A 17757-nucleotide genomic window follows, 5' to 3' on the forward strand; every position below is an offset into this window, starting at 1 on the left:
ATTTAAGGTGAGTGAACCTGAAAGCACTCTAATTAATGTGAATTTACCACATAACTACCTAACTTCTTATATTTAGCAGCATTTGCACCCTGACTGAACAAAGTAAGAATGCAATAGATAGCTGTATTTTTAGATTTCTCAGAACCGATTTCTCATACACTGTCTCGCATTTTCTCGTTCAAACTTGGTGTCTTTCCAGGTTTTTGTCGATGTTACAGGCAGTAGTTTTATTCTCTATCCTCATTTCCCTTCCTCCCTGTTTTTATAACTTACTTGCCAATCAGGTTGTCAGGTAGCGAGTAGATGACCCTCTTCCATCCTTTGGTTGGAAAGAACACAGAAGGCTGGGAGACGCTGCCACAGCATTTGGGGTCAGCGGGCAAGCACTGGGGCATTAAGTAGCTCCAGCTCACACCGAAGTCCGTGGAATACTGGACATGTACTTGATTTTGTACAATCTTCTCAGAAGTTTTGCAGCCAACAGAAATCTAATGCAGAAAGAAAGCCGGGCTTACATTTGACGCTATATGTGAATAATATTATATTTGTAAATCAATGCAGGTCATTTTTTATTTTGTAATAAGAAGACTACTCTCAACTAAGAAGGCAATTTTGAAATCCTACAGGCCTGCAAACAAATGTTTTTGGGAGCGGGTGCAAAGTATAATCAGCCTGGGTTCTTTCCCTCTCCCGGCCTAACCCTGGCACTTTCTCCACCTGGGCAAAAGTAGTGCGCAATCTTTTACCGGCATTAAGAGGGGGGCGGAGAGGGAGGGGACAATAATCAAGCCACATGCTTATCCACATAAATTATTTGTATTATTTCCCCCAAACAGGAAATAGCAGTTTAAATACGTTTAATATTTCAGTTGGGAGTGTTACATAAAAAGAACTATCAAATGGTTCCAGGTCATAAGAAAGGTGGTGAGTCAGTTCCTCTTTTGACTCACTGACGTTTGGTTTCTCTAAAAACAAACTACAAATCAATAAATACGAGGTATAAAATAAGGGTTACCTCAGTAAGGGGCATATTTTCAAAAGGTTACGCGCGCTGGGCTAATTTGGGCAGGGTCAGAGGCTCCCTGCACAGCGGCCATTTGCTGCTTGGCCGGCGCGCGCAACTTACTTCAGCCCCAGGGGCAGGGAACGGGGGAAGGCATTGCAGCTTGGCACGCACAAGGTGCACAATTGTGCACCCCCCTTGCGCGCGCCGACCCCCAATTTTATAACATGCTCGCGTCTGTGTGTGCGCACCGAGTAGCGAGCACATGGACACGCGCGCGTATCTATTCAAATCTATCCTTAGTCTTTTCCGACCTAAAAATATATAGAAATCCTAATTATAAAGGAAACAGTTACACCATTATTATAATTTGCTATAATGTAACTCACATTTCCTAAAATCTGAACCTAAATCTTTGAGGGTAACTTTATTTTCTTTTTTGAAAAAAGAAGGATAAAATCCCGCATATGGTACATGTTAGTTGAGCTAGTATAACAGTTACTGTACCTAAGAAAAGTTTGTGATCGGGATTTTACCTTGAACTGCATTATCCAGCCCTCAGCAGGAGTGAGGTCATGGGTGACCGCATAGACTTCCCTTCCATCATGGCTACCGCAAATCATAACCCCGTCAGCCGAGTCGCAGAATCTTTCAATAGTGCAGTCGTCGTGGAAGAGCCAATGCTCATTCACTTAAAATCAATCCACAAAAAAAAATAAATTACTGTTCCGCTTGCAGATGTGCAACTAACCCAACTAAGCTATTAATTGAAACCACACACACAATAACAATGGTTAATGCACCTGTCCCTGTAGCTCAGCAGTAGCGTCGTTCATACAGTGTATCTCCTGATCATTGGCACTAACACAGCGGAGGCTTGCAGGGCTGAACTTAAGAGGAACACTGAAATTATAGTGTTGGGGATGGGGGCTATAACAGTGGTGCGGATCCCGGGAGCAGTCGCCTCTCTTCGCCACCCCCCCCCCCCTCCCCAGGGATGGCCCTGGAGATTTGTTTCAGTGAAGATGCTATGGACCCCGGCAGAGAGAGGGCAGTTACCACTGCAACGGAAATCCCTGCTGGTTAAACAAAGTGGCCCTGAGTCAGGTACAGAGGAAGCTGAGACCCTTTGAGGGACTAGTGTCGCCTGGGTAATCAGCCCAGGATGAAGAAGTAGGAACATGAGACAAAAATAAAACAAAAGGTGGAAAGTGCATCACTGCAAAACAAGTAAGTGGTTAGAGAGTGCATTTGGTGTTTCCTGACTGTTTTAGCTATCAGTCGCATACTAAAATGGAGATGACCTCTGTGCAGATAATCAGCAATAAACATATTCAGTTGCTTGGAAAAAAGTTAAAAAACAAAAACAGAATCAAAATGTTTCCCAATACAAAACAGGTTTTCAAAAATTTTAACGGTTATATTTTACCTTCATAATAGCACAGCCCTCAGAATTAGTCACCTGCCATTATTGCTTACTGGGGGAAGAGGTACGGAAATCTCTCCTCGACATCATCTATTTATTTTGCTAACTCCCCAGGAAATGCAGGCCCTCCTTCATTGCATGACTCTGAAAAAAAAACAAAAAAACCCCCACTCTGCTCTGCCACAGAATGACAGCTCTATCCTGGCTGCACCTCCCTCCTTCATCTTTTATTAGCCTGGAAGGCACTAGGGAGACAGCTTTCAGCTACCAAGCCCCTGCAACTCTGGAAAGCCCTCCCCTTGCATATCCATTCAGAATCAAATTATATGAAATTCTGGAAAACAGTTAAAACTTGTTTTTATTCTTAGCCAGGCATTTGATTGCTGAGGCTGACTGTTATTATTATTTCCTTGTGGGGTTTGTTTATGCATTTATTTATTACTGCCTATCCTTGACTGTATGTTTTGATTTATATTATGCTTGTGGTATATTAAGTTCAATAAATAAATATTATTAATAATAATAATTAAGTTCATATCTGTGGGAGGACTCCACCCTTTGCAGGTTTTGTTCCTGGCCTAACTCTCCCATTGCTTTGATTCTCTACGTCCAGCTCCAGCGCTGGACCTCCTCGTCTGCAGAGGCTGTTATCTGTACAATTCATAGCCAGAGACTGTTTTTGGTCTCTCACTGTCTAAGCAGCAGCCTTCTTACAACCCAATTTGTGAAAGTTTCGGGTAGATTTGTAAACCCCTGTGCACGTAAATCCTGGGGTTTACGCGCGTGGCCGGGCCTTATATGTGCTGGGCGAATTTGGCCAGCGCGCGCAAGTTGCTTCTGTTCCAACGGAGCAGTAAGTAACGAAACAATAAAAAGGGAAAGCAATAATCCCTAATTCTGGCTGTTTTGTTGCGCTTAAAGCTATAATATCTGGCCTATGTGTGTTTTTATATTGTTTCATTTTATTTTATTTTATTTTAATTTATTGGTTTTTATCTTATTTTATTTTTTCTCAAGTTTAAATCTATATTTTTACCATATTAGTTAAAATTTTTGTATTTTATTTTGAATTTAATTTTATTATGTAGCAAATAATTAATGTTTTATTCTGATTAATTTTTAAAATTTGCTTTATTGTAATATAATATAGGTTTTTCTATATAATTCAGTGTACACCATTGAAACTGCTTCAGACTGATGGTATATAAAACAAACAAACAAATAAATAAATAATAAATAAATCGTGGGGAGGAGAGGGTATAGAGGGAAGGAGCATGGGGAGGGGAGGTAGGGATCTGGGGAGGCCCAATTGCGTCACCGCGCGTAATCTTATAATCCGCGCGCGCACCACCCGCACATGCGTGCGCGGACTATAAAATCCCGCACGCATGTGCGCGCAGCCATGGGATCTTATAACATGCGCGCACCGATGCAGCATGTTCTAACATTGGCACGTCCATGTACGCGTGCGCCAGGAAGTGCGCACGCATGGACGCACACACGCACCTTTTAAAATCTACCCCTTTATCAGAGGGAGGTATAAGGCAGGAAAATTTTCTTTAAAAGCCTGATACCTTAATTTGTAATGGAAGTTCATTGGAGTAAGGGAAATTTAATCTGGAATAAATTTCCAGATTAAATTTCAGGTGAATAAAACCAGATTAAAATCAGGTGAATAAAACGAGAAGCTTAGGAGTGAGTGCCGAGGTGGTGACCTGGATTGCAAACTGGTTGACGGACAGAAGACAATGTGTGATGGTAAATGGAACTTTCTCTGAAGAGAGAGCGGTTTTAAGTGGTGTACCGCAAGGATCGGTGTTGGGACCGGTCCTGTTCAATATCTTTGTGAGCGACATTGCGGACGGGATAGAAGGTAAGGTTTGTCTTTTTGCGGATGACACTAAGATCTGCAACAGAGTGGACACGCCGGAAGGAGTGGAGAGAATGAGACGGGATTTAAGGAAACTGGAAGAGTGGTCGAAGATATGGCAGCTGAGATTCAATGCCAAGAAGTCTGCAAAGTCATGCATATGGGGAGTGGAAATCTGAATGAACTGTATTCGATGGGGGGGGAAAGGCTGATGTGCATGGAGCAGGAGAGAGACCTTGGGGTGATAGTGTCTAATGATATGAAGTCTGCGAAACAATGCGACAAGGCGATAGCAAAAGCCAGAAGAATGCTGGGCTGCATAGAGAGAGGAATATCGAGTAAGAAAAGGGAAGTGATTATCCCCTTGTACAGGTCCTTGGTGAGGCCTCACCTGGAGTACTGTGTTCAGTTCTGGAGACCGTATCTACAAAGAGACAAAGACAAGATGGAAGCGGTACAGAGAAGGGCGACCAGGAAGGTGGAGGGTCTTCATCGGATGACATACGAGGAGAGATTGAAGAATCTAAATATGTACTCCCTGGAGGAAAGGAGGAGCAGGGGTGATATGATTCAGACTTTCAGATACTTGAAAAACTTTAATGATCCAAAGACAACGACAAACCTTTTCCATCAGAAAAAAATCAGCAGAACCAGAGGTCACGAGCTGAGGCTCCAGGGAGGAAGACTAAGAACCAATGTCAGGAAGTATTTCTTCACAGAAAGGGTGGTGGATGCCTGGAATGCCCTTCCGGAGGAAGTGGTGAAGTCTAAAACTGTGAAGGACTTCAAAGGGGCGTGGGATAAACACTGTGGATCCATCAAGTCTAGAGGGCGTGAATAAAGAGGAGGCAGCAAAACACTGCACGGAGCGGCAGTATCCACAGAGGCATTCATGGAGCGGGATGCCAGTGGTTGGTATTCCACCTTCACGGAGTGGAAGGATGGAGGGCTGCCATCTCCAAAAAAAAAACAAAACAACAAAACAAACAAACAAAAAAAAACCAGGGGTGGGTAAGAGTATGGGGCAGGGGTGTGGCCTGCTTGATACAGCGGTTGCTACCCCTAATTGAGCTGGATGTTCACTTGGATGCAGATACGGCACTGCTCTCTACATTAGTGGTGGGGTGGAGGGGAATTAGGGCTGGAGGGTACTGGAAGCCAACAGTAACAGGTGGGAGAGAGAAAAAGGGGGAAAAAAAATGGATAAAGTGCGTAGCTTGCTGGGCAGACTGGATGGGCCGTTTGGTCTTCTTCTGCCGTCATTTCTATGTTTCTATGTTTCTATGTAATAAATGAAAAAATGCCAAGGCTTCTGTCAGATGGAAGAGAGCCTCCCTTTTAACAAGGAAGAGCTAGCAAGCCTGAGTCTTCCCTCTCTCAGGAAGTAAGCTGAGCAGGCTTATTCGCTCTCCTATACTCTGCTGCTGCGTCAGGAGCGGGTTATTTTGTTAGTAGCTTTTCCAACCTTGAGGTGTATGCAACACATGCAGCCGCTTCTGGACTTGCGTCTGTCACATTTAAATACTTGGCGTGACCAGCAGGACAAACATTAGCTTCTGGCCAAGAAAGAAAATATTTGCTAACAAATTAGCATAATCACACATTTTCCTATCATTTTTTTTTTTTTATGCTGGCCATAAAGTGGAACATATTTCCACAGCAGCTATTTCAACTTGGTTAGCAAATATCTGCAAAACATGAAACAAATGTTTTGTTGGGAATTCTGGCAGAAGCCTGTGGAATTAGTTCAAATCATCAAATTTGCCTCTGGTGCCGACAACAGTGTGTTCAGTGAACTCGGACGTGTTAGGAGATGCGCTGTCCAAGCCACAGACAACAGCATGAATTGGAAACTGCGCTATCTCACAAAGGAAGTAAACAGCTCAAAAATGAAATCATCCAGCAAAAAAAAAAAAGCTATTCCATTATAAAGACGCTGAACAGGGTATATCAATGACTTATCTGTACAATCTGCAGGTCTGTGTTTTCCATGAGTCAGAGCAGACAGCTGTCTACGGGCACTGGCCTGAAAGGGGCATCTTCTCCTCTGTCCTGGTGGCGCTATCTGACAAGTGTCACTCAGCCTCAAGGGCTGGGCAGCGTTCGGAGCACTGTAAACGAAGGCCACTGCCAGCCCACTCCTCTGCAGGGTGTCATGTGTCAAGTAGGGCGCGCTTTTACCTGTGCTTTTGTCTTCCCCAAACATATCAAAAGCGATCCTTCCGACGGGGCCTGCGTCCGCTGGGAAGCGCTCGTGCTGCGGAAGGGGGGCGCTGCTGAAGGTGTCCAGCATCACCGTCCTCTGATCCGCCGAGCCCGATATCAGCACGTTGTCCAGGGCCCAGTCATTCTGCTCTATCCCGTTGTGCTTCGGCTGCCACCAGCGGAAACGAGCCCCGATGGTTTTGGCATCGGGAGGCAGAAGAATGTTGACAAAGCTACAAGGGAATGAGGACAGAAAAACATCACAGGAAAGGACAGGAGGCAACAGGGAACGGGGGCACCCAGGTTCAGTGGTTCTAAGATATATTAGGACTTGGATGGAAACATAATACCGTAGCCCTAAAAAAAAAATACGCCAAAAATTGGAATGATCATAGTGCCATTTAGTAATGTCAGTTAACCAAAATAAATGTAGAGAGCTAGAACCATTTCTAACCTGAGATATATCCATGGGCACAAGGGGTACAGAGATTTATTACAGCCAGTGCAGCTTAGGTTATTATATGTAATTACAAAAACTTCACAGGTGCTGTTTCCAAATGTTTTGCTGTATGCACAGAATGGAAGAAACCCTTCGGCATATAGAACGTTCTAATTGTACAGGATAGAACTGAAGATGACCGAACTAACAGTAAAAGAAAATAAAAACAGTGAGAGAACTGCGGCAGTAAATAATGAATGTTCTCATGGTAAAGGGCCAAGCGAGTTCCTTTCTTCCAAAGACTGCTTTAAAAACTTCAGGTACTACTAACCCAACAACCGGATTCTAAAAAACACAGCGTACTTTAATACCTATGGTAACCTTTACTGACTGTCTGCTTGTCATTAAAATATAACCAATCATGGAATATTATAAATGGATGCACTATTTGGGTTGAGACTGCAAACAGGATGAATGTTTAGATGAATGAATCTAAATTTGATTTTAAATTGTAATAGTTACTTAATTTTAAAAAGTAAGAATGTCGTTTTGTTTTTTTTAATTTTGTACTGTTTGATATTTGTCTGATAATTTTAAATAGTGTAAACCGTTATGACGGTCATATCCAAATAGCGGTATATAAAAGCTTTTAACATAAATAAATAAAAATAAATAAAATGATAAAACAGAGAACAGAAAGAAAAATGCACAGGAAAGAATTGGGAACCACAGCAGTTACTGGAATAATATGTTTAATTGCACATACCCAGGTTTGCTGTACTGGTCATAGAAAATCTCCATTAAGAGGGTCCAGGTAATGCCTCCATTCACGGAGTACTCAAGAAGGACTCCTTGGTTACGGCTGTTAGGAGTTATCAGACATCCGTACATGAAATAGAACTGGATAAACTCAGCATCAGTGAGGTTCAGATCCACTGTGACTAACAAACGGCTGCAACCCTGAAGAGAAAAACAACGCAAGGGTGTATGTTAATAGCTTGGCCTGTACATAGGGCAATTGTAAAATAGAACTTGTTCTTGACGACTCCTTTGGGAGGAGGAGGAGGCCTCGTTAAATACAGTTATACTATCCACCTATCACGATAGCTAAGAGCTCTCACTGACCATTGTGTGGTTAAAGGAACATAAGAACATAAGAAATTGCCATACTGGGTCAGACCAAGGGTCCATCAAGCCCAGCATCCTGTTTCCAACAGAGGCCAAACCAGGCCACAAGAACCTGGCAAGTACCCAAAAATTAAATAGATCTGCTATTGCTTATTAATTAATAGTAGTTTATGGATTTTCCCTCTAGGAACCTTTCCAAACATTTTTTAAACCCAGTTACACTAAATGCTGTAACCACATCCTCTGGCAATGAATTCCAGAGCTTAACTATGCGCTGAGTGAAACAGAATTTTCTTTGGTTTGTTTTAAATGAGCTACTTGCTAATTTCATGGAGAGCCCCCTAGTTTTTCTATTATCTGAGAGAGTAAGTAATCAATTTCAATTAACCAGTTGAAGTCCTTTCATGATTTTGTAGACCTCAATCATATCTCCCCTCAGATGTCTCTTCTCCAAACTAAACAGCCTTAACCTCTTTAGCCTTTCCTCATAGGGGAGCCGTTCCATGCCCCTTATCATTTTGGTCGCCCTTCTCTGTACTTTCTCCAGTGCAACTATATCTTTTTTGAGATGCGGCGATCAGAATTGCACACGGTATTCAAGGTGCGGTCTCACTATGGAGCGATACAGAGGCATTATGACATCCACCATTTTATTTGCCATTCTCTTCCTAATAATTCATAACATTCTGTTTGCTTTTTTCACCGCCACAGCACACTAAGCGGACGATTTCAATCTATTATCCACTATGATGCCTAGATCTCTTTCCTGGGTGGTAATCCTAAGATAGAACCTAACACTGTATAACTACAACAATGGTTATTTTTCCCTATATGCATCACCTTGCACTTGCCCATATTAAATTTCATCTGCCATTTGGAAGCCAATCTTCCAGTTTCACAAGGTCCTCCTGCAATTTATCACAATCCACTTGAGATTTAACTACTCTGCATAATTTTGTGTTATCCGCAAATTTGTTCACTTCACTTGTCATACCACTTTTATAAATATATTAGAAAGCACCGGTCCAAGTACAGATCCCTGAGGCACTCCACTATTTACCTTTTTCCACTGTGAAAACAGACCTTTTAATCCTACTTTTCTGTTTCCTGTCTTTTAACCAGTTTGCAATCCACAAAGGGACATCGCCTCCTATCCCATAACATTTTAGTTTTCTTAGCAGCCTCTCAGAAGGGACTTTGTCGAATGCCTTCTGAAAATCCAAATACACCACATCTACGGGTCACCTTTGTCCACATTTTTATTCAACCCATTCAAAAAAATTTAGGAGATTTGTGAGGAAAACTTTCCTTGGGTAAATCCATGCTGGCTGTATCCCATTAATCCATGTCTATCTAAATGTTTATGATTTTATTCCTTACAACAGTTTCCACGATTTTTCCTGGCACTAAAATCAAGCTCACCAGTCTATAGTTTCCCGGATCACCCCTGGAGCCCTTTTTAAATATTGGGGTTACATTGGCCACATTCCAGTCTTCAGGTACAATGGAAGATTTTAATGATAGGAAACAAATTAATTGAAATAGGTCTTAAATTTCATTTTTTAGTTCTTTCAGAACCCTGGGGTGTATACCATCCGGTCCAGGTGATTTACTACATTTTATTTTGTCAATCTGGCCTACCACATCTTCCAGGTTCATCGTGATTTGGTTCATTTCATCTGAATCATCAACCTTGAAAACTGTCTCTGGAATGGATATCTCCCCAATATCCTCTTCAGTAAACACTGAAGAAAATAATTTGTTTAGTCTTTCCACAAAGGCCTTATCTTCCCTAAGTGTCCCATTTACCCTTCAAACATCTAACGGTCCAACTGACTCCCTTGCAGACTTTCTGCTTCTGATATATTTTAAAAAGTTTTTATTATTAGTTTTTGCATCTACGGCCAACTTCTTTTCAAATTCTTTCTTAGCCTGTCTTATCCATGTCTTACATTTAACTTGCCAATGCTTATGCTTTATTCTATTTTCTTCTGATGGATCCTTCTTCCAATTTTGAATGAAGATCTTTTGGCTAAAATAGCCTCTTTCACCTCACTTTTTAGCCATGCCAGTTTGACTTTCCTTCCACCTTTCTTAATGCATGGAATACATCTGGACTGCACTTCTAAGATGGAATTTTTTTTAACAATGTCCATGCCTATTGCCCTTTGTAGCTGCACCTTTCAGTTTTTCAAAAAATATTTTTCTCATATTTTATCAAAGTTTCTCTTTTGAAAGTTTAGTGCAAGAGCTGTGGATTTACTTATTGTCCCCTTTCCAGTCATTAATTCAAATTTGATCATATTATGATCACTACTGCCAAGTGGCCCCACCATTGTTAGCTCTCTTACCAAATTGTGCACTCCACTAAAATTGCTCCCTCTCTTATTGGTTCCTGAACCAATTACTCCATAAAACTTTCATTTATTCCATCCAGGAACTTTATATCTATAGCATATCCTGATGTTTCACTTATCCAGTCAATCTTGGGGTAACTGAAATCTCCCATTATTGCTGCACTACCAATTTGGACCTAGATTTATCATTTTGCTCTAAATTTCGCATGAATAGCGCCCACGATAAAAAAAAAGGGGTGTGATTAGGGTAATTTTTGAGATACTGAAATGTGAGAGAGAGAGAAAGAAAGCAAGAGACTCTTTATAAGGCTCCTATATAAGTAATGTTATGGTTCTGCCCGCGAGCCGTGGGCAGTCCCCCACCTACCTTCTCCAGCCAGGCCGCCGACACCGTTTTTGAGCGCGGCCCGAGGCTGCTGTGTTGCTGGTGCTCCCCGCGGTCCTAGTGCCGCCTCCCGGACTGTTCTTCCTGCTGCTTCGCAGTTCTTAGCTGCAGCCAGGATTTCTTCGCGGCGCGGAGCCGCTCCTGCTGCCTGTTCCTTTCTTTGTAGCAGGGCTGCCGCTGCCTGCCTGGCCTCCCTCGTGGCAGGACGCCACCACAGGCTTCTGCTTCTTCCTGGCCTCACCATAGGCATGGGTGCACACATCTCATTGATATTTAAAGGGCCAACGGCAGGAAAAGCCCCGCGGCCCTACGGATGAGATCATCATCGTGTTCCTTCTTTAGCTCTATAAAAGGGCCTTGCTACCATTCCTCAGGGCCTTCGCATTGGGTTTGCACAGTGTCTGTGATCTTCCTTCTGATCCAGGTCTTCCGTGGTCTCCTGTGCCTTAATGGATCTTCGTTCCATGTTCTTTGTGTTCCTGAACCTCGTCTCCTTGATGTTTCTGGTCTCATCCCTCGTTGGAGCTCCCTCGTTGCCTGTCTTCGGTTCCTGATGTTCTTGATGTCCCGTGTCCTGAGGTGTCATGTTCCATATTCCTGATGTCCAATGTTCCTGTCTTGACTTCGTCCATCTCATCTTCAGCTCTTCATCCAGTTCCCAGGTCCCTTGTCTGTCCAGCCCACGGGAAGGCTGTATAGGGCGCTTCGTGGTACAAGGCCTTCTTCTCGTCTGCAGCGCAAGCCTCTGGGAGACTTCTGTTTTTAATGCTTCGTTTCTGAGTATCCTGAGTCTTGAATCCTGTCCTGGTCTATGGAGTTCCCTTGTGCCTGCTTCCAACCATGCCTAAGACTCTGCCAGAACCTGCTCCACTCCAGTGTGGTCTGTGACCAGCCACAGGTGGCTGTGTAGGGCACGCCCCGGTGCAGGCCTCTACTGAATCTTCATGTTCCAGTCTCAAGTTCCATGTCTTCACCTGGAGTCTGCTTCGCGTTCAGCGTGGTCCGTGGTCAGCCATGGGCAGCTCTGTAGGGTGTGCTGCGATGCAGTTCTCACCCAGTACTTTCGCCTGACTCTTGAATCTTTGCCTGAAACTTCTGAGAAACCTGAATCCTTGTCCGAGTCTTCTGAGTATCTTAGTCCTTGTCTGAGTATCCAAGTCCAGTCTACGTCTGAATCCTCCGAGTATCCTGAGTCTTCGCCAGAGTCTTCATGTTCCTGCCCTCAGCCTCTGTCTGGCCTCAAGTACTCGTTGTTCCCAAGCGGCGGGTCCAGAAGGGCTATCGAGTGGCCGGAGGGCTACTTTCGAGATCAGCATTGCGTTGCTGGATCTCATTAGTGCGTGTACGTCCAGCGGAGGCCTGAGCCTGCCTTGTTCCAGATAATCCTCACCTTGTCTTCGCTCCAGCCTCACTCCCGCTCCACCCGTGCTCGTACTGGCCCACCTCTTGTGGTGTGTCTTGGGGCTCCTCCCTGAGCCATGCTGTGACCCAAGGGCTCACATCCTATCTTTGATGGGACCGCGCCTCCAAGCTCCTAAAAGGGCCTGAGGGCGTGTTCCACAACAGTAAACTATTTATACCATTGTAGGAGGGGCAACTACTAACTCGGGGTGAGGTTTTGGTGGTGGTCTAGGTTTTGGGGAGCAGTTTTACATGCATATTCAGAGGTACAAACTGCACAGTAGACATCAGTGAAGATTTGATGTGATTTGGAGTGAGGAATGCATCAAACTAGGTCGAGAGTATATTGTACAAATCTCATCTTTGTGTACCTTTCCTCACTCCAAATCACATCAAATCTTCACTGATGTGTACTGTGCTGTTCGTACTTTTGACTGTGCATGTAAAACTGCACTCAAAACCTAGACCACCATCAAAACCTCACCTCGAGTTACTAGTTGCCCCTCAAACAGTGGTATAAAAAGTTGACTAATATGTGTGTCTCTCCAGAGGTTCTCTCTCTCTCTCTCCCTCCCCTCTCCTGCCCGAAATGGAATTTGCAATTTTTAGTGCAAATCCCATTTCGGGCATATCGCACAGCATAATGCCAGGAAAAAAAGATGTAATTATTTCCAGAGATAAAACCTGCAATAACATGCATTACAGTATTGCATGCAACGCTAAGCATCCCTCATTTTAATTTACTCCACCCTACTCCACCCAAACTCCTCCCTTTCAGGAAAAATGTTAAAATTTGCATACGCATCTCGCGATGCGTTATTTATCACAGGCGTTATGGCATTATCGCGAGTATAAGGGCCCTAATGCCTACAATAAGGCCCTAACACAATTTGATAAATGACCCTATTGGTTAGCTTCCCTAATTTCTCTTAGCATTTCACTGTTCGTCTCATCATTTTGGCCAGGTGGACGGTAGTATACTCCTATTGCTATACTTTTCCCCAACACACAAGGAATTTCTACCCATAAAGATTCAATTGTGCATTTAGTCTCTTGCAGGATTTTTATCCTGTTGAACTCTATTCCATCCCAGACATAAAGCGCCACCCCACCACCAAGTTGCTCCTCTCTATCATCGCGATATAATTTGTAGCCTGGTATAGCACTATCCCATTGATTATTCTCTTTCCACCATGTGTCTGAGATGCCAATTAAGTCTATATCATCATTCTCTGCTAAATACTCTTACTCTTCCATCTTACTTCTTAGACTTCTGGCATTAGCATACACACATTTCAAAGTGTGTTTTTTGTTTGTATTAACATTCTGCTTTTCAGTTGTCAGGAATAAACTGGAATCTTTTAGCTCAGGTGAGTCTTTAATTATAGACACTTGGATTACTTTTCTTATTATTGGAAACTCTCTGTTGGGATGCTCTAATTCTAATGATTCATTAGTATCCTTCGCAGATACCTCCCTCTGAACCATGTGCTGTTGAGCGACTGTCGGCTTTCCCCTTTGATTTAGTTTAAAAGCTGCTCTATCTCCTTTTTAAAGGTTAGCGCCAGCAGCCTGGTTCCACCCTGGTTAACGTTGAGCCCATTCCTTCGGAAACGACTCTCCCTTCCCCAAAAGGTTCCCCAGTTCCTTACAAAACTGAATCCTTCTTCCTTGCACCATCGTCTCATCCACGCATTGAGACTCCGGAGCTCTGCCTGCCTCTGGGGACCTGTGCGTGGAACAGGGAGGATTTCAGAGAATGCTACCCTGAAGGTTCTGGATTTCAGCTTTCTACCTAAGAGCCTAAATTTTGCTTCTAGAACCTCCCTCCCACATTTACCAATGTTGCTGGTGCCCACATGTACCACAACTGCCGGCTCCTCCTCAGCACAGTCTAAAATCCTATCTAGGTGACGCGTGAGTTCCACCAGCTTTGCACCAGGTAGGCATGTTACCAGGCGATTCTCACACCCACCATCCACCAGCTGTCTACATTCCTAATAATTGAATCACCAACTATGATGGCCGACCTAACCCTTCCCTCCTGGGCAGTAGCCCTGGGAGACACATCCTCGGTGTGAGAGGACAATGCACCACCTGGAGAGCAGGTCCTTGCTACAGGATCATTTCCGGCTGCACTAGCAGGAAATGATCTGTTCAAAAGACTTTCCATCTCCAAGGCAGCACCCGGGCTTCCAGACTGGAGTTGGGATATAGCTACTATGTCCCTGAAAGTCTTATCAATATACCTCTCTGCTTGCCTCCGCTCCTCCAGGTCTGTAACTCTAGCCTTCAGAGATCGGATTCGTTCTTTGAGAGACAGGAACTCTTTGTAACAGGTGCACGCATACTACTTCTCTCCAGTGGGTAAAAAAATCACACATGTAACACTCAATGCAAAAGACTGGGAGGCCCACCTCTTGCTGCTGGACTGCTGCCTTTATCTTAAATTTGTTCATTTCCTAGTTAAATTTAGGTTGCTATGGGAGTAGGAATGCGTACAATGAGGGTCCTTTAAATGAATTAGTGAATTCACTATTTATCTGGTAGTGACCTACAAGCGAATGATTAAACTCTTGATAAGGTGTGGGGAATTTCTGAATTTAAGTTAAAAAGCCGATTATTATTATTTTTTTTTCTAGTGAGAAAGTGTCACCTGCTTATAAATTAAAGGATGAGCTAGGGGTGGGTGGGAGAGAGGTTGGAGGGAGGGAAAAACAAACACACAAAACTCCTGGTTTTTGCCTGCCCTCTGACTAGCTATTTAATACAAACACACAAAACTCCTGGTTTTTGGCTGCCCTCTGACTAGCTATTTAATACAAACACACAAAACTCCTGGTGTTTGCCTACCCTCTGACTAGCTATTTAATACAAACACACAAAACTCCTGGAATGAAGAGGCAGATAGCCAGGGAGGTATGAAAAACACGAGGAGAGATCTAGTGAAGCTCAAGGAACGGTCTAAGGTCTAGCAGCTAAAATTTAATGCTAAAAAATGGAGAGCAATGCATTTAGGATGCAAAAGTCCAAGGAAAAAGTAAATTATTTGAGGTCAGCTTCTTCTAAGCATAAAGGAAAAGTGGGATCTGGGGGTAATTATATCTGATGATCTTAAGGTGGCCAAACAGGTATATAAAGTGATGGTAAAAACCAGAAAAATGCTTAGCTGCATAAGGAAAGGAATGGTCAGCAGAAAAAGGGAGGTGATTTTGCCCCTGTATAGGACCCTTGTGAGATCTCATTTGGAATACTGTGTACAATGCTGGAGACTGCACCTTCAAAAAGATATAAACAGGATGGAGTCGGTCCAGAAGGTGGCTACTAAAATGGTCAGTGGTCTTTGTTCTAAAACATATGGAGATAGACTCAAAATGTAAACATGTACACCATAGAGAAAAGGTGAGATAGGGGAGATATGATAGAGGCAAATATCTCAAAGGTGTCCATGCATAAGAGATGAGCCTTTTTCAACAGAAAGGAGACTCTAGAACAAGGGGTCATGAGATGAGGTTGAAAGGAGGCAGACTCAGGAGTAATCTTAGGAAATATTTCTTTACAGAGAGGGTGGTGGATGCATGGAACAGCCTCCCAGTGGAGACAGAAACAGTATCTGAATTCTAGAAAGCATGGAATAAATATAGGAGATCTCTAAGAAAGTGATGAGAATTATAATGCTAAATTAATTGGATAGATGGACAGACTGGCTGGGCTGTATGATCTTTTTCTGCTGTCAATTTTCTCTGTTTCTAAGAGTTTTTGCTTCTTGTCTCTGGGAACAGTTAGCACTAAACTTCACTCAGGGAATGGAAACACAGAAACAAGGAAACATGATGGCAGAAAAGGACTGGTGTATCTAGTCTGCCCATCCACCCAACTAATTTAGCTTTACATTTCCCATCACGTCCCTCGCAGGTTCCCTGTATTTATCCCATGCTTTCTTGAATTCAGATATCGTTGTTATGTCTTGTATCCCTTTCTAATAAATTTGTCTTCTTTGTATATATTATAAGGCATGCTGAAGGTTAGATACATACAACCCCCGCCATCCCATCATTATAGATACAATTTGGTGTGTATGTGGTTTTTTTTTTTCCGACAAAACACACATACAATAGTGAGTGAATATACACAGTTAAACACCACTGACCCCGCTGAAGTGAAGAGCCATTCCTGAGGCTACAGCTCCGCACACTGTACTTAGCTTTCCTCCATTCACTACTAGCCAATTCTGATTGGACGGAGCTCGATTAAAGTTATCTTTAAGCTGTGATGGCAGCGAGGTCTCTGGTTCGTCGCAGTAAATTCCACCCCAAGCATCATCGCACCTGCAAAGGAGAAACATTCCTGAGACTTTGGTTCTAAACATATTACTGAAAAAGTTCAGTAAAGTAACATAAGAAGAGACAGTTGTTGCTTTCCATCTGTCCATGCACATGTCATGCCTGTCATACATGCCTATCATTTAAAACAAATCCGAATGTTTTTGACCAGCCCAAGCCGCCTTTCTGTAAACATGTAAGTGGATGCAAGGAAATTTGCATTTATTTGCAGGGATCTTTACTAGAAATACTATCACACCTAGTAGTGTGTCAGGGCCAGCAATCCTTTGTCCTTTCAGCAGACAGCCTTAAGGAAAGCTGTACCCATTCTGCACTGTGCAATAAGATATTAGAGAAGTTTACAGAAAAGCTGGAATAGGCTAAGCCTCCAGCAAAGAAATGTTTTACTGCTAAGTCATTCTCCTGACCTCCCTAGCAACAGCAGCTAACTTTCCAAACAGTGTCACAGACCTCATGTAGATCGAGTCATGTAGCTTGTATGGCACCATGCACCATCAAACCCAATAATCTGCTTCAGCAAGTTTGCAGTGGATTTGTGACTCCTGCTAACACGTTTGCTGGCAGGAGGAGCACCATAATTGCAAGGGCCCAGTCTGTGAAAATAGTCTGTGAGTCTGTTTGCAGATGATGTTCAAGTTCTTGCACATACTAGAACTGACCAAACTGCTGATATTGGGAAGGTAAAAATGTGCTTGGGAGCAGTTGCTAGGTGGTTAGAGCAGAGATGGCTGAAACTGTATCAGTGGATAGCAGAGGCCGTAAAGAATGATTCCAGAAATAGCTGGTGTGAAGATTCATCCTAAAGAGACAGTATCTAGCACAGGGGTGAAGTTAGGCAGCAAACTGTCAATGATTTGCCAAATTGTAGTGACTGTACCTGCCTCCTCTTGCGACCTGAGGCATATTAAGAAACTGTGGTCTTATTTTATCTCTAAAGATTTTGCCACAGCATCCGCTCTTGTATTATACTGTAAGTAGGAATGGTTAGGTTATAGCTTCCTCAGAACATGGCCACCAGGCTGTTAGTGAGGTCAAGAAAATATAATCCTATCACTCCATGACCCGCATAGGTTAACAATACAGGCCAGGATTCAGTTTTGACATTAGTGTTTAAATACGTACATCAGTGCCTCCCAGAATACCTGGCTGGCGTGTTGACCAGATATGAGCCCATACAGTCAATGAGATCATTTCAGCAGT

The 17757-nt window shown here is 43.2% G+C and overlaps 1 protein-coding gene across 1 annotated transcript in view; it reads right to left on the reverse strand.

Annotated features, from left to right (window-relative positions):
- RELN (reelin) overlaps nucleotides 1–17757 on the reverse strand; it is a 699179-nt gene that overhangs the window by 59873 nt on the left and 621549 nt on the right. The window contains exons 48-52 of the mRNA XM_029615599.1: nucleotides 16365–16542; nucleotides 7710–7903; nucleotides 6481–6737; nucleotides 1540–1694; nucleotides 274–488 (exon numbers count right to left, since the gene is read on the reverse strand). Coding sequence (XP_029471459.1) covers nucleotides 274–488; nucleotides 1540–1694; nucleotides 6481–6737; nucleotides 7710–7903; nucleotides 16365–16542 — 999 coding nt within the window. The remainder of the gene's footprint in view (nucleotides 1–273; nucleotides 489–1539; nucleotides 1695–6480; nucleotides 6738–7709; nucleotides 7904–16364; nucleotides 16543–17757) is intronic.

This window comes from Rhinatrema bivittatum, chromosome 9 (assembly GCF_901001135.1).
Source record: "Rhinatrema bivittatum chromosome 9, aRhiBiv1.1, whole genome shotgun sequence".
Classification (NCBI taxonomy): domain Eukaryota; kingdom Metazoa; phylum Chordata; class Amphibia; order Gymnophiona; family Rhinatrematidae; genus Rhinatrema; species Rhinatrema bivittatum.